The sequence below is a fragment of the Ochotona curzoniae genome, unplaced genomic scaffold (assembly GCF_017591425.1).
Source record: "Ochotona curzoniae isolate NIBS_2020 unplaced genomic scaffold, NIBS_Ocur_1.0 patch371, whole genome shotgun sequence".
Lineage (NCBI taxonomy): Eukaryota > Metazoa > Chordata > Mammalia > Lagomorpha > Ochotonidae > Ochotona > Ochotona curzoniae.
In genome coordinates, this window is record NW_024466941.1 from 567,808 (window position 1) to 585,346 (window position 17,539).

Sequence of the window (17,539 nt, forward strand, 5' to 3'; positions counted from 1 at the left end):
ATCCATTCCCCAAACGCCCTCACAACCAGGACTCCTTCTGGATGCCCCATGTAGGTGACAGGGACCCAAGCACTTGATTCATTATCTCCTGTCACCTAGGTTAAAAGCCAAGTGGAGAACCTGGGACTCCAGCCAAGGCATTCCAGTGTGAAATATGGGCATCCCAAGTGTGGCTTAACCTGATGAAGTACAGTAGCTGTGCCTTCAAGTGCTTTTAATGAACGAAAAAAATGCATGAAACTAAAAATCTATTTGCCTTAGCATCTAGGACATTTTTTGTTAATAATAGAAAATATTATACATTTTATGGGATAAGTTGAAAATTAGGTGCAGTTGAAATATAGAAGTCATGGTATAACTATATAAAATATACTTTAATAACTGAATTCTTATTTGTGTGTATCTCTACATAATTGTACCATAAAATTAAAAATTGAAAAGAGTCTGAGAAACTCTCCGAAATTCCCACCCCCCAATTGGTTTTCCCCATATTGTTACAATAGTATAGTCCTTCACAACAAGTTCATTCATAACTGAATTTAAAACAACCATAGAACATTTTAGTCCTTAGGCTTTAACTGTTTTGAGCAATCTGAAAAATATTCCTGTTACATTCAGATTAATTAGTATTATGGACCAGTACTATTTTGCTACTGGTATTTCTATTTCTAGCTAATGAAGTCTCATAGAATTGAATATTAAGAAGAGCAGAAAATGTTGCTTATGCTTTATTATGTGAAGAAAACCCTGGTGATTAAGGCTACTCTGTTTTGCATTAAGTAGGTTTTCCTTTAGGAGCGAAGAATTCTTTGAACTTAGGTGGATATGGAAGATAAGAGTCCATTAAAGTCCTCCTCAATCTGACTACCCACATTGTACCATATTTTAAAAATATATTTTTATTGGAAATCCAGATTTACAGAAAGTTCTTTGCTGGTCCACTCCCCAAGTGGCCACAGTAGCTGAAGCTGAGCAGATCCAAAGCCAGAAACTTGTTCCAGGTCTCCCACATGGGTGCAGGGTCCCAAGACTTTGGGCTGTCCTCCACTGCTTTTCCTGGCCACAAGCAGGGAGCTGGATGGGAACTGGAGCAGCCAGACACGAGCTGGTGCTCATATGGGACCTGGCGCATGCAAGGTGAGGATTTATCCTCTGAGTCATTGTACCAGGTCTGGGACAATATTTCTGATTCTGGAATATTCTAATAGCTGCTGTCTCTAGCGTTCTCCACTCTTAACAGCAATAAAGACAGCAGAAGACAACAAAGTCCTACAATGTGTTTTTGCTCAAAGATGCATTAACTCCTTGTTAAAAGCAACTCCCTCCCACCATTGCCTCTGTATGCTTCCCTGTTGGTTCATGCTTTGGTTTTTACGCCTGAAGACAGCACACAGTGGGGTTCCAGGTGGATGAGGGCTTGTCTTTATCTTGTAACGTGGGTGAAAGTAGATTTTGAGGAGGGGGCTCTGCAGGCAGGTAGTCCTGATGTTGGTCCTGGTGCATATGAAGATCTGGCTCTGTAGTTGGATTGCTGCAGTCTTTGGCTGCTTCCCATTCCCGGAAGCCTGTGCTCCCTCTGGAGGTCTTCCTCCTCCCACACTGGTTTGAAGACCTTGATTCACTCAGTAAGATGGAGGCTTCTGGTTGAAGCAGAAGGGTTCATCATTGAGATAAGGACTGGCTTTCATATACTCTGCCATCGTTGTTTATCTTATTTCAGAATTTGTTGACCGTTTAAGTGGTGATCTTCACTTTGGGGGCTAATTTTATTCAAATAGGGATGAATATTCACACATAAGGTAATACTATTACAAAAATTATTTCCCCTTTAAAGTGGTATTTTTCTTTGCCCCCAACTCCTGCACCCTCTTACCCAAAATTTCTCCAAACTCAAACTGGTACCCTGATTTTACTGTGCTATGTCATGTGCTTGTAATACAAGATATCTATTAATATTGGATCTGGGAGGTTGAGCCTGTGTCAGATCTAAATCGACCATGATCAGCAGGAGATAAGAAGAGGCCCTTGTGTTATGTCGCCTACCATGGTGCCCGGTACATGGCAAGGGCTCAATAACAGTTGTTGAATGGAGCAAAAGGTGACACACTCACTTGCTGTATTTTTGTGATATTTAAAAAGAAATGAATCTTCAAAAAGTTCAAGGAAAATGTCCATTATCTTATAATTCCATTTTTCATGAGATATTTGAACCCCCTTGTATATATATTTATTTCATCTGAGAGTCTCTATGACTCTAGACTTGTTTTGATGCATGTATATAAAATTTCTCTACTAATGACCAAGGTTCTTAAATGATAGTTCATGGCCACAGGTTGTGAAAATCTTAAATGTAAGTCATCTTCACCCAAGGTCACAGAGTCTCCTGTTTGCACCAAGCTTCTGGCTTCTCTCCAGTTTAGGCCACACCCAGGTGGGCGTACACATCATGGCTGGTTCCGCTTGAGGGCCTGGGATCTTAAGCAATGTATCTGATTGACTTTGCCCAACCCCCAGAATTCACTGCTCAGTCCTCATACCACCCACCGCCTTCCCGGCTGCGGCCGGCGGAGGAGCTGCGCGAGACTGTGAGGCACGGGCCCAGCTTGGGCAGACGTTTAGCGGCCAAGAGGTCATGGCCCAGCCTGGCACGGGCAGCGCAGTCCCAGGGCCGTATCTGTAACTCGTCCTCCCTTGGCACCATGAGCTGTGTACAGACAGGACTTTAGCTGCTTCCAGGAGGGGCCGGCGGGCCTCAGTGCTGCGGGTAAGGGCAGTGTCCTCCTGCCAGCCGACCTCGGCCAGGAAGCGGGCAGCGTGGGCCTGGAGGGCTGGACCCACAGGGAAGGCTTTGGCCAACCCTCAGCCTCGGTGGGAGCACCCCCAAGGCTCCCCTCTTCAGAGGCCCTCCGCAGCTGCACCTGCGGTGGGCTGGATAGGACCTGCCGGACCTGCCTTCAGGCTTCCCTTCTGCTCAGTGTTTTCTTAGGTGCTTTGGTTACTGAATTTATTTCCCGTCGTAAGTAATGAGTGCCTTGAAAAACTTTGCTGTCACTTGTTGCGTACTACATGCTTACATAGGTTGATGCAACATATCTATAGATGATTATATGAGTCTATATCATATACTTAATGTTCTAAGTATATTAATAAGCTTGTTAGGCATTATACTTGACAGTCACATGTATATGTGTGTGGTACACTCCTGTTTACTTGTCACACAAGTCTAAAATAAAACACATATGTATATGCACATTGTTGAATTTGATTTGCTATTTCATGATTCTTGGGTTTATGTTTTGTCTAATTTTTTGGTTTGCTTGTGTTGTTTGTGAAGGGGTATTAGTTACAAGAATTAATTTCTTTTGGAAAACTGGAGGGAGGGAATGCAAAGATGTTGGAGAAAATCATTAAACAAGGCTAAGCTTTCTGAACTTTGCTCTTGGTGAATAAATGGAACATCATGGGGTGGGGGGTGGGACGGGGACAGGTGCAGAAAATGAATCCAGTACCTTTCCTTCCATATTTCCCAAAGAATTTATATAAGGATTTTCTGTTAATAGCACATCTGACTGAGCTTACTTGTGAAACTTTTTTGGCCCAATACCTTTTATTTTTTGTTAAGGAGTAGGGGGCAGGGAAGGAAGAGCTAAGTACTGTTTCCTTTGCTTATCAACTTTAGGTTTCATTAATATTGACTATTTGAAATTTTTTTCTGTTGTACTATTTTTTTCCTATGAGCATATTCCTCTTCCAGCTTCTTTGTTGAATGCTTAATTTACTGTACCAGCTCATCTTTAGGATAATGAAACACCTGGGACGAACTGTGAGGAAAGGTGGGCCCCATTGGCTAGGCTTCTGGAGATGTTTTTCCTGCTAGCACCGTCCGTCTTGTGTGGTGCAGACCATTGCATGGCAAGAAGGAGCAGGAGTCTGTGTCTTCGTAATGTATTACAGGCCACCGTGCTTTAACCATGGGCGTCTGACTTTAATAACCCAATTCCATCTCATTACTGCCTAGAGATCCCACTTCACATATTGTAATTAAATTTTTCCTATGAGTTATACCATTAACTTGAGACTTTGGGGACCAAGACTTTAACACATGACATGGGCTTTTGGGAGACAGGGTAGTTGTTAGTGCATATCCTTAATAAATTGGTTCAGGGTCTCTTTTTTTTTTTTTTTTACTAGATAATAGTTGTACGTTTTTGCTTAGTCAGGGCCCAGGGAATGTGGGAGGAGAAAAGCAAGAAGAAATTCATTGCAAGTTGGCATCCCAAGTAGTGGCTTTCCCAGTGCACCACAACATTCCATCCTGGAAATGTTGTTCTTTGTAATTTCCCTCTCTCTTTCATCGCTGTGATTGTCTAAAACAACTAAATTAGTTTTCTTTTTTTTGCCGATGAATACTTTCTGTAAAATCTCTTATTGGATCTTGGTATCAAATTCTTTCCTTCCCTCTTTTAGTCAGAATCTGTTCAGATAACCTTCTTGGCCAGTGTGGACCAAAGGAGTAAGAGGTTATGGATCTGTCCATCTTCCTGTGTTGTCAGCTTGGCATGCCCCCTTGCTTTGGGCCCATTCAGTCCCTCAGTGGGATTCCTACACAGATCTTGAGAAATAACTGCAAATCAGAACAACAGTGGTCTCCAGTTGATGAAGACAAATGAAATGTTAAGGTGAAACTCTGGCATCTCGTCAGAGCAGGACTGGGGCTAAGCTGGAATGAATTGAGTCTTAAGATGTTAAATCAGCATGATCTTAGTGGGATCTGTTGAAAATATTTAGAAATACGAACAAAGAAAAGATGAATAAAAATGACTAGAGTACCCACAAGGATCGTGAAAACATTTTGCAGTCCTGAATGGGAAGCAATGACCAGCCCTGAGGTACTCAGCTAAACAAATCATGTAAAGGATCCTCTTGCCTAATTTCTTATAACAGTTTGGTATCTGGGGTGATTCTGTGTAACCGGATATCAAGTTCTGCAGAGTATTTACAAAAGTTCAATAAGTGATATGGAATTGCACAAATTACTCCTCCTTGTCAGCAATCAAAAGCTACCTACTTATTTAAAACCACACAAACAAAAGAATTTAGGGAAATTTTTTAAGTTGATGTGCAATTTAGCATTATCTTCAGAATCCGGTAGTAATTGGCAGACCAGACTTTGAATCATGCCTCCTTTTCATAGACTCTTTTTCATGCACCAGCTATGATAATACTCAGAATAATCAGTCCAACACTGTCAGCAAATCCAGCCGCCATTTCCCCTTTAAAATGATGGCTTTTCTGTAAGTTATCTGTTCTGTGAGTGGATAAAGGAGCTGTGTGTATTGGCTTTGTGGACATGATGCCTCTATCTACTATGTACCAATATGTGAGCCCATCTCTAAGGTGTGCATATAATTCCTGTAAGGCTATTTTCATTGAGAGATACACTACAAGGCAAATTGGAAGGCACAGGTGTTAGCCATGGGTGGGTTTGTATTTGGTGTAAGCTTTTCTATGTGGTAAGTTATGCATCAAAGGCATTGATGTGGTTTGGATTCATTAAGTTCCTATTGATAAGTTACCCCAGTACTGTTGAGTTCTTGGATATGGATCAATTCTAGGATAATGAGAAGGTAATATTAGATATGACATTGGATGTTTATAGAATTTTAACTTGAATGGTGCTCTCAGATGGGGCAAATCCAGGAGAGCTGTGACATCAAGGACTGAATCAGAGTGACAGGAATCACAAGTGGCATGTATTGATCTTGCATCTACTGTGGGATCATGTGACATATTTAGCCACCAGTCATATGTTCCCCAGTAGCTATGCTTTGGGACAGTTTGATTAAAGCTTGGAAGGATAAGGCTTTAGAGAATTTGTTCCTGAGAAGCTTAAGCTTTTAGTGGAAAACATTAGAAAAACCATGTTAGCTATTAAGGAAGTTGAGCCAAGGGAGAAACAGTAGGTCCCAGAAAATTCTTGGGGGCTATCAGTCATGCTTTGAGGTTTTTCCTCAAGATGGAAGATGTGGTGGATAAGAAGGAAAGCATTGACAGCCTGTGGAATAAAGGTTCTGGGTCACAAAGGAAAGGTAAGTCAATCAAACACTAAAACAATCAAAACAGATCATCTACATACCAGGAAGGTGCCTTGCAGGTTGTGTGACTAGGTTAATCAATGTTTCTGAAATAGCCACTGCAAATGTTGAGTACAGCCAGAACATTCAGAAGGCAATAATAAAAATAGAATAACAGTTTCTGTGTTGTAGTCAGTCCATACTGGCCTGATCCGTCTTGGATAATCAAGCAGATCACCAGCTTCATCTGCTTTCGTCTTTCAGTGCACGTCCACCATTAAGTTAGGTGGGCAAGATGGGTTGAGTGTGCGACTGACTCTTGTGGGGCAGCAGGTGTTGTTACCTCAGGACAGAATGCTTTGTTCAGGTGTGAGAAGTGAATCCAGGAATCCATTCCCGGTCACTTAGCTGCGCAAGGATTAGTAGGAAACACCAGGTAGGAACTCTTCAAGTGAGACAGCAGGAATCTTGAAGATGATATCTCTTTCCCAATGGAGAGGCTATAAATTATGACAACAGAGTTCCTGTCCTCCTAATTGGGCAACCATAGTTTTATCATTGGCCTTAGCAAATACATGAGCATTTCACCTTGGAATGCTGTTTGTGGCTCTGCAGCTTTTACCCAGTTACTTCCTCAGAAGGGATCTCAGCTTTAGAAAAACAAGTAAATGGGTGTGTGATCAGGCCAGTTTCACAGGAGTCAGCTGGATTTTAATAATACTGTCTGTACATTCTACCAATGTAGATGATTATGGATAACAAGAACTTTGAGAGTACTCCAGTACAGGAACACTCCACAGACTTGTCTCATAATCTGACCAGCAGAATGAGTTCCTGAATTACTGTAATTCAGCAGGAACTGAATGGATGCTTTTCCCCACAAAGAATCATGGCTACCATGATAATTGTGGCATGCCTACCAGGGAAAACTTTGGCTGAGTGGGAATACACAGCTGTTGTGACTAATATGTATTGAAATCCCTGCAATTTGAGTAGCTAAATAGAATTCATCTGGCATAGTTCAAAAGGCGCCCAGGAAGGGCAAAGTTACTGGGGGAGGACTGTGATTTTACCACTTTCTGTTAGGAGCGTGTGGTGCAGAGCTGACAAGTGGCTGTGGGCGTGGATGGAGAGAACTCCAGAGGCATTTTCATCTCCATCGGAGCACTTATTGGGACCATTGTTTGAGAGTATGTATAAGAGTAAGGTTTCTTCAGAAGGAATTTAGGAGGAACTGGGCATCCATTCTTTTGGTTTAAGTAATTTTGTCTTACCCAATAGGGCAGTAGACATTTGAGTAGTCCTGTGGGGTATGGGAGATTGAGTGGTTTCAGTTTTAACATCTGAGTTGGTTAACCCATTGCCTTTGACAATCCTCCATTTTATCAGAAGAATGGTTCTGAATTTCAGTGGGTGATGCAACTTTAAATAAAATGGTATCTGATGGTGCTAGAGCACTTTGGTTTTCACAATTAGAAAGCCTGTTTGTTTGCATGCAATCCTGGTATTGTGGGCCCACCCTAAAGGTGAATCTACTGTCAAGTCAGCATGTTAATGGTGTTTCTCTGGCTAGGAGGCAGCCTGAGTGAATGCAATGAGCTCAGCTGATTGGGCCAAATGGATGTTGGGAGTCAGAGACCACAGAATGTCTTACATGAGAGCATCTCCTGGGTCCTGTAAGAGGGGAGCCATCAGTATACCAATTTTCTGCTTTGGTCAGGGGAGTTTCCTTGAAGTCTAACCAGGATGAGAATCAGTGCAACAGTCATGAGGAATTTCCCAGGTTATGATGCACAAGAGTACTCAAGATTGAATAGATGACAGGGAGTGTCCAATCTACAAGTTGACCAATGTTGAGTATGATGGGAGTTGACTAGGGTTTCTACAAAGGGACACAAAATGAGGTGGCTTGGCTTTTCTGGTTACTGACAGGTGAACTGACTCAGCTAGGCTTACAGTTCAGCACAGGGACACTCTGAGCCAATGGATTGAGTGGCTGACTGTGGTAGACCGCAGGTCTCTCATCTGTCCCACGAGAGCCTCCAGAGTGTTTCCTTCCTTCTCGTGAGAGGAAAAATCAGGAGATGAGGCCATAATTGGGGTTTTCCAAAATGGGGGCAGCGGTTAACAGGACCTTTGACTTTTCAAACATCTGTCTTCTGACTGCTGGCTTATAGGTTTGGTTATATTCTTTTAATCAATTTAGTTATAGCTTGGTGCATCAGAAAATATTTGTGAGTTCAGGTTCTGCAGTATCCTGATAATCAAGAAATCCCTGATTTGTCTCTTCATTTGTAATATGCCCTGGGAGCAATTGGCTCAATGAGAGTTGGGTAGATTTTATAGAGTGGAGTTGTCAGTAAGAGCTGAACAATCGGGAATCTGGCAAGATGTGTTCTTTTGGCTCATGGTGGGCAGGTGAAGAACTTTCTTTTCCTTTTAGAAGAGATCAGTGAGTTTGTAGTTCTAGAAAGCTCCTGCCTGGCAGACAAATAGAGGCCAAGGGAACCATAAGAAAGCTGTATTTTTCTGTAAGAGGTCCCATTGGGTGTTTTTATTGACTGAAATTTGTAAATAATCACGGGCTGACTGGCCATTTGGATAATTAAATTCCTCTGGAGGGGATGAACGGGCAGAGTGCTGGGGTTTGAAGCACATAAGGCAACACCTGTGTTGACTGAAGCCTGGAAAGCATCTCCTGCCACAGTAAGACTGATTTCTGCTCATCAGGGCAGCTACAGCATGGGAGAACATCCTGCTCATTTCCCAGAGCAGTCATGGTCTAGGTCAGCGAGGGTAGGGCTTGTCCTTTCCTCTGGGTCACGTTGTATCCTTTCTTAAGTTCCAGGAGCTTTATTAAAGAAGCTCTTTCTTTTTCTCATTACTGGGTTTTTAGGATCAGTTGCCCCCATATTTTTTAATCCCAAGGCCGGTAGGGGCCTTTTGATGTTTTTCCTTCTGAAAAGTGATCAGTTGGGCTGCCGCCCCGTGACAGGCTCACCCCTGAGTGACTCTATTTTGGGAAGCATTGGGCATTGCAGAGCTAGTGTGGCTGGGAGTGGTTGACAATGAGGACTGTACAGTCAATCACCCTATAATTGAAATGTGCTGAAAAGCTTGTTGGTCACAGTGTCTACTTTTATAGAAGAATTTGGATAAAATGTTTCAAAATTTTTTTCTTGATTGAGTTACATAGATATGCCAGTTTCCTCCCCTATATGGCTGCAATGGCCAGGGCTCCAGGGCTGGGATAGGCCAAAGGCAGGAGCCAGGGGCATCATCTGGTCTCCCATCTGGGTGGCAGGGGCTCAAAAATATGGACCATCTTCTACTTTTCTCAGGCACATGAGGGACCTGTATTGGAAGTGGAGCAGCCAGAACTCCAACCAGTGCGCACGTGGGCTGTTGGCATTACAAGCAGCAGCTTTACCCATTAGGGCACACAGAGCACAATGCCAGCCCTGTTAAAATGCAAGAATAAAATCATCTTCAGGTAAATCCCATCCAGTTTTGTGGAGACATACCTGTGCTTGGAGGTGGCCTGCTAACATGTGAACTCATCAAAGAAGGTCCGATAATTCCAATAGGTAGGCACTAATAAGGAGGCTTGGCTGTCTTTGGGACCCTCAAGAGTCCTGCTTAGGATTCAGAAAACCTTTTACTACTGTTAAGCATTCAGTTTTTTTTCCAGGGGAAAAAGCATGCCAGTGTTTCCATTAACCTGATTTAAATAGGAGCTGTGGGAGATTTTTTTTGTCAGTGGGAGAGACTTCATAAGGAGCCGCTGCAACCATCGGGAAAGGTCAAGAAAGGGAGCTTGGTTGCAGTGTGTATGTGATGGCTATGTGGTGGGGGTGGGAAGGTTCCAGAGGAGTTGGGGTGTCTGATGGAGAGCGAGGGTAAGTGGAGGTGGTCATCAGAGGAGAGTGGAGGGGGCAGCAGGAAGGAAACTGGGGTGACCTAGTGGGGTGGGAGTGGAGTTGGGGTTCTCACAGGGAGGAAGAGAAAGCAGCTTTCCCTTAGGAGCGGATCGAGCAAGGTAGACTTGGCTTGGGGTCTGATGAGGCCGCCAGTCTGTCATGGCCTGCTTAGTTTAGTGCCGATCTTAAGAGAGGCTGTGATCACTTCGTGGTTATGTTTGGAACTCTCCAAGTGGCTATTGCAGCAAGCTAAGGGTTGCTTTGTGAGGTGTGAATCCTCTGTTCTAATTTTGTGTGCAAATGCACTGAATTACGGATATAAAAGGACACACCCAGTTACCAGCAGATTTAAGTTATCCTGCGTTAGCTTAAACCAATGTCATTCATGATTGCCAACCACATACAGTTCTTCAACACAAAAGCTGCAGCCTTCCTGGTCCTGGGAACCTTCTTTATAAACTAGGTTACCTGTCGCAAGCAATCCTAGAAGCAGCTTTCCCCTTTGAGTGGCCTTTTTGCAATGAGCTCTGCAGCCTTAGCTTTCTAGCCCTTAAACCCTGGTGGGCTGAAGACTTGGCTTAAGCAGGTCTGGGGATTGGACTCTCTGGAGCCTCATGGATAGCCGCTCTTCAGGAGCTCAGCCAAGCATGGAAGGGTCTGGGTCTAGGAGGGCCTTGTCACAATGCCTCTCCAGCACTGTCAGAAAACCAGCTCAGCTCACAGGACCAGGGCAGATGCTGTGCTTTGATTTTAGGCATCTTCCAGCAAGGCTCAAGGAGTCACTTTGAATCCTCATCACCAAGAAATGTCAGCCAAAATAGACAGAAGGACAAAGGACAACAGGGCTTTATGTCCAAAGTATTTACAGATTGGAGAAGCAGGTTTACAAGCGAGCTGAAGGTGTGAGCAGAGCAGAAAACAACATCAGAGAGGAGAAATAGACATGCTTGTGGGAATTTCAATGATGCTTGGATATGAGATACAACCATGCAAGCACAAAAACCACTGTTATTAAAACAAAATTACCAGGTTTTAAAGGGGATTTTGGTCCATATGATGTCAAGCTTCTTTGGGGGTAGGATAGCTGATATTGATGGTGCACAATCTAGCACCCAAATAGGGCCCCAGATGTATGGGAGAAAGAGTGAGAAGAATTATTACAAATTAGTGAAAAGTCAAAAACCTCATGTAATCTGCATATGGTTGCTGGGAAAGCTTTTTTTTTTTCCCCCTTCTATTACTGTGATTATCAGTTTAATTGTGATTTTTGACTTTTTCAATTCTCTTCTTTTCCCTGAGAGAATCTGCTCTGTTAAGTCTTTCACTCTCTCTGATTATCAGAATCTAGTGGAATGTTTATTTTCTTGTGTCTAATTTGTTCTGCTTAACATATCTTCATGTTCACCTGCATCGTAGTGTATATTCGGATTTCATTTTGAACACTGAATAATATTCCATTGTATGTATGCATCACATGATAATATGTACACCACATTTAGTTTTTTTATATTTTCTTTGTCGATGGGTATTTTGGTTGTTTGTACTTTCAGACTATTGTGAATGATATTACTCTGAAATTTGGAAAACAAATATCCAAAGTTCCTGCTTTTAATTATTTTGAATATATACCTAAAAATTCTAGATCATAGGCTAATTATATGTTTAATGTTTTTGCTATATTTTAAAATTTTTGGTGTGGTTTTATTTTTTGGATATTTTGCTAAGTAACATGTGGCTGGGTTATCCAATTTGATCATCAATTTCCCTCTTAGAAAATCAGATAAATCTAGAATAGGTGTTTGGCTTAGTGGTTAAGATGCTGATTGGACATCTTAACCTGGAGTGCCTGGATTCAAGCTCCAGCTCTAGTTTGTTTCTTTGTTTACCAAATAAATGAAATTAAATGTTATAAAGTAAAACATACAGTGAACACTAATATTTTCAATGCTATATTGAGAGACAGGCAATTCCAAAGGTGTAAAATCAAGTACAGTCTTAGCATGTAAATGCAGATTTTTAATCTTTCTTATCTTTCTTGTTTCCTATCTTTATTATTATTGCCAAATTGCTATCATTTCAAAATATCTTGTAAAAACAAACTAAAACTCCATAGTACACTTATCAAAATAATAGTAATAATAATGAATCACATTGCTAGAGAAAATCACTTAATCACAAAAAATTAGAAGGGAAGAAAAGGAAGAAAGAACTATGATAAAATTTGAAAGTGGCTATAGTAAGATGCAACCTATGAATATGACCTTGAATGCAAATTTGTCAAATTCTCCAATGATCAGACATATAGTGATTGATGGATTTTTTTCTTAAAAAAAAAAACTCTGTTGTATAATGCTTACATGAAACTCATTTCATCTGTAAGAACACAAATAGACTGATCATGAAGGGATAGAATGAGATCATACAAATGAAACCCAAAATAAAACTGAAGTAGCCGTATTTATATCAGATAAATAGGATTTATCTAAACAGTGAAAAGAGACAAGCAAGGGCATTATATAATAAAGGGTTCAGTTCAGGAAGTGGAAATGACAGTTATGCTACTCTCTATGCACCCAGTATCAGAGCACCCAAAAATATAAAACAAATATTAATATACTTGAACATAGAGCTGGATTCCAGTAAAATAATAGTGGGTGACAAAGCATGCCACTTTCAGGAATGGACAGATCATTTAGACAGAAAATCAACACAACAAAAGCAGAGTTAAATCACTCCCTGGTGCGACTGGAATGACAGGCCTCTCCAGCACACATTCTAAGATATATTATATTTTTGAGGATAGATCATGGGGCAGGTTATAAGTCTTAAATTTTAAAAATAGTCATATCATGTATCAACTCAGACTAAATTGCAACAAAAATAGAAATTAGTAACAAAACTGTCAAAATTGTCTTTTAGGTTATAGAAACAATGTGAATTTTCATATCCTGTTACTTTTTCCAGATTTAAAAAAAATGGCCACATTTATACCCATTGATTTTACTACTTTAACTCAAGGAGAATACAAAGAAGAAAGCACCACAAAACCAAGGTAAACATAAGATATGGTAAAATGAAATTTCCCCCCCACCCTCATAATATGATTTTTACAGCATTGGTAAGCCATCAAGGTGTAAAACTTAGTGTGTTTTGTGGAGGATAGTGAAAGGCTCTGGTCAGTAAAGACCTTAGTTTCTTAAGGACTGAGTTCCTAGCAAAGCAAATCAACATTGGTAGCTGGGTCTCCCCTGGAGACTAAGCTTGGATATGCACACCCCCCCCAAAAAAAAGTAAGAGGGAGTTGATGGGTATGAGAAATTAACAGACAACTGAGAAACCCCACACAGAGGGAGGTTTATAACAGATGTGGACTTTGTACAGAAAGTGGCAGCACCAAGCAGATGGAAGAAGTTTGGGCACAGCTGTGTGTTTTGTCCTTTCCCACATTCTTCTTGGGGCATCAGCATCTATGCTGTCACCAATGCAAGACAGGAAGCCACAGGAGCAGCCAAATTAGCCAGAGGCAGGGGGTTGTCAGCACCTCAGCACCCTGTGTGGGCCAAGGGTGGAAATGAGTGAGTGGTTGATTACAGAAGTGGGTGCCCACGTCTGCCCCTGGGCACCATCTTCCCCCTCTTGTTCTTCCAGTCTCCCAGGCCACAAGGCTCCAAGACTGAAACTATGGGAAAGAACAATGTCCCAGATGAAATTCTGAGATTCTTTGAGGAATAGTAGGCAATGTTTGGGCACAGATGCTCCGTGTGTGTGTGTCTGTCTGTAGGTTAGAGTTTCAAGGGGAAACTGTGCAAAATGTTTATAAACCAATGGGGTCTCAAAAGAGTTCAAAGAGAACATATTTAGTGATACCTGATGAACTGCTTATGAATAAGAACTTATTATCCTTTTTTTATTGATTACATTGCATTATGTGACACAGTTTTATAGGCACTGGGATTCCCCCCTCCCCTCCCCAAAACCTGCCCCCCCCCCATGGTGGATTCCTCCACCTTGTTGCATTACCACAGTTCAAATTCAGTTGAGATTCTTTCATTGCAAGCATCTACAAAGCAAAGTCCAGCATCTTATTGTCCAGATAAGTTCAACGGTTTCTTGGGGAGACCATCTCTTGTCTGAAGGTAGAGCTGACAGAGTACCATCCCAATCAATTAAAAGCCCCAACATTACATCAGTAACAATTTATAACGTAATGGAATTAGTTGACATGGTATTGTGTAACCAACATGTTACGAGAGAGAGAGAGAGAGAGAGAGAGAGAGAAGAGTGCAAGTTCTGAACCACATCCTATGCTTCTACATTGACATTTCAATTGTTAGTTTATATACAACTGGGTTCTATACACCTTAAAATGGCTATAGATTGCTATTCAGCTGTCTCATGTCTATTTTAATTTTAGTATTTAGCAGTTTATAGCGTTGAAGCATGATTTTGCAGAACCTGGCTGTTTTTCAGGTAGTCTAACTCTATAACTCTAACAAGACATATGTCAACAGTTTAGGTGAACAGTTTTAGGAGGGGTGTGCAGAGAAATCTTCAATACCCTAGTGAGGAGTAACTAATCTTTGTGTCCCACCCAGTGAGTTATAAGTGCATCCCCACTGCCTGTTTCCTGTCTGTTTCTAAGCTTTATGAATAAGAACTTATGCCTTACTTGTCCCTGAAAAAAGTAGCGCCTTCTTAGTTATATGGTTATTGTTGTTTAATACACCAATAGGGACTCCCCCTCCAAAACACACACACACACACACACCACACACACACCACACACACACACACACACACAACACACATACAACACACACAACACACACACAAAAGGAGTTGCACAGTCTGAATTTCCTTTGCTGCCTTAAAATATGACCTCCTGCATCGATAGATTGTAGACAGTGATTTGGGATTTGCTGCAAAATGTTTTTTCCAGCATTTACAGAGCAGACAATTGTCTGATATGCTGTGGGAAGATTTTACTTTAAATGAGTTGAGTTTTTCACTTTGTCATAAAGGAAGTTAATAAATAAATGTAAAATTTCAGAAGAGTGTCCTGAGTTGGTTCTACCACTCATATAAATGGATAATATTTTTTATCTAACATGAAATCAAGATTTTTATATCCCTTCTCACTTTGCATTTTTACTAATAATTTATAGCATTATGTTCTTATGCTAAAACCACTTATCTCTGTTGAGTACTTAACTATTTGACTTCCAATGTAAATATTTTGGCTCTTATTTTCAAAATGCATGCTCAAAAATCACTCAGAAGGACAGATATTACACTTTCTTATAAAGTACAAAATAAATATTCAATCTTTAAGTTGTAGCGTGTTTACCATAAAAAGCCATTGCAATTACAAAAGTGAAATTCCGAATAGAGCACTAACAGTTCAGTGTATTGTTGGTATGATGATGCTTTTATTTCTCAGAATATTTTCTTTGTCCTACTAGATGTGTAGCATATGAACAATATGAAGAAATTACAGCAACAGAGACTGAACTATATGAAACAGAAGAACAGGAGACCTTAACCTATGACACACCAAGAAAATTCGCTGGATTACTCCAGTCAGGGAAAACAGAAGAAACTGATCAAGATTACTACCCAGGCATGTTGCTTTTTTTTTTTTTTAAGATTTATTTATTTTTATTGGAAAGGCAAATAATACAGTGAGGAGGAGAGACAGAGAGGAAGACCAGGCATGTTGCTTAATGCTTTATTTTATGAAGATGAAAAGGGTTTTTAAAAATAGCCTCAAAATAAGAAATTAAGTAAAAGTTAGTTTACCTTCAAAATATAAGGTTTGATATTTTATTAATTTTCATTCATCATAGCAGTTAGAAGGGTCTTCAAAGACTTTTTGTTTAAACAATTTGAATACTGATTAGAATCCAAATACCCACAATAATAAAAACAAAAATAGCAATAGGGACATCATTGCCACCAAGAATATTTGGCATTTCTATTTTTATAGCAGTCTGTGATCGACATCCCTGCTTGGAGAATATCATCTAATGTGCATTATTTAATTGGTGAGGAAGATCTCAAAGGTGGTGGCAGCATTTTCTCAAGACCCCAGTGTCTTCTCTCTGTACTGTGCCTAGGTTTTTGTTCATCACAAAGGAAAAGGTTGCATCAGAAGTGGGGGTGGGAGGAGCCATTAGACTCAGTGAGGTAAACCAGGCGTAGACAGATGCAGCCTGATCTAGAAAAGTTGGCCTGACAGCAGTTGAGGGTAGCATGGTGGTTATCAGAGACTGGAAAGAGTGGTAAAGAGAGAGACGGATGAAGAAAAGTTAACCAGTGGACAGGAACAAGCAGCTCTAGTTTCTACTGCATGCTAGACCAACTCCAGACAGCAGTAATGAACTGTGTATTTTTTACAATGCTAGAAGAAGGGATCTTAAATGGTTTCACTATAAAGAAATGATCAGGGTTTGAGGTCATTTGTATCCCACAGATGTGTATATTTTTATGGATTGCTTAATTTTAAAAAATGTAAGAAAGGAGTAGTCTGAAGACCAGATAATACCAACAACTTCAGTAAAATGATGACTGAAAACTGCCCATTGGCCTTACTTGTGTGCTGTGTTTTGGTAGGATTTCTGGATTAAGAAATGGAGGAGGAAACAGAAGAGTATGCAATTGTTGTTGTGAAGTTCAACTGTTGCAAAAGACAAGCACGGATTAACAACAGGAGAGATGGCCAAACAATATATTTTGTTTAAGTTAGGGGTTGCTTGGATGTGCAAAGGAACAGTTTAATGGTGCATGCATGGAGAAATGGGATCTAAGCAAAATGATGTGTCAAGGACTGATCTTGGATAAGAGGAAAGACATTCCTTCCCTCTTTATTAAATCAGGAGGAATAAAACAAACATGAGCTGTTGGTTTGTTTGGCAGTGGCAAGTTACAGGGATTCTCCTCTGTTCCCAGGGAATTAGGCATTGAGATCTGTTGAAGGAGAGAGCTGGAAGGTTAAGGCTTAAAGATTTTTGCAGTGTGAAAATCTGAAGTCATTGAAGAGTGTTGGGAGAGCAAGTTAATAAGACAATAACATTTTTCTTATGTGTCCAGGGTCTATTAGTACTTAATTAAAATGGAAAACTACCAACCCATCTACTTGTGGGTTGTCTCACAGCACTGGGATGTGCAGCTTTAAAGAACTCATAGGTTTGAGTTTGTACAAGGTTGATGTTTTGCCATGTAGAGCAAAGAGAAAGAGCTTAGCAAATTGGCAAGAGTGTGTGGAAAGACAGCATAATCTACCCTGGATAACAAACAGGGTAAACAGAAATGAAAGGGTAATGGGTGATAAGATAGTTATGTTCCAGTGGATTAATGCTCTTGATGAAAGTGGAAGAGTACAGTGCAACAAAAAGACATGAACTTCAGAGGAGCTGGAGCTTATCTTTAAAAGAGGGCAAGTTGTAATGATTTGGAAGTGGTGATTGAGAACAAGGAGAAAGAGAATCCTGATCACTGTCTTCTGTCCGCCCAAGGAGAGAATGTAAACCATAGCTGCTTGGGAGA

The 17,539-nt window shown here is 40.8% G+C and overlaps 1 protein-coding gene across 1 annotated transcript in view; it reads left to right on the forward strand.

Annotated features, from left to right (window-relative positions):
• The window catches only part of LOC121167455 (dynein heavy chain 14, axonemal-like), a 404,109-nt gene that overhangs the window by 201,029 nt on the left and 185,541 nt on the right, over positions 1 to 17,539 (forward strand). The window contains exons 2-3 of the mRNA XM_040996873.1: positions 12,959 to 13,046; positions 15,457 to 15,588. Coding sequence (XP_040852807.1) covers positions 12,970 to 13,046; positions 15,457 to 15,588 — 209 coding nt within the window. The 5' untranslated portion in view covers positions 12,959 to 12,969. The remainder of the gene's footprint in view (positions 1 to 12,958; positions 13,047 to 15,456; positions 15,589 to 17,539) is intronic.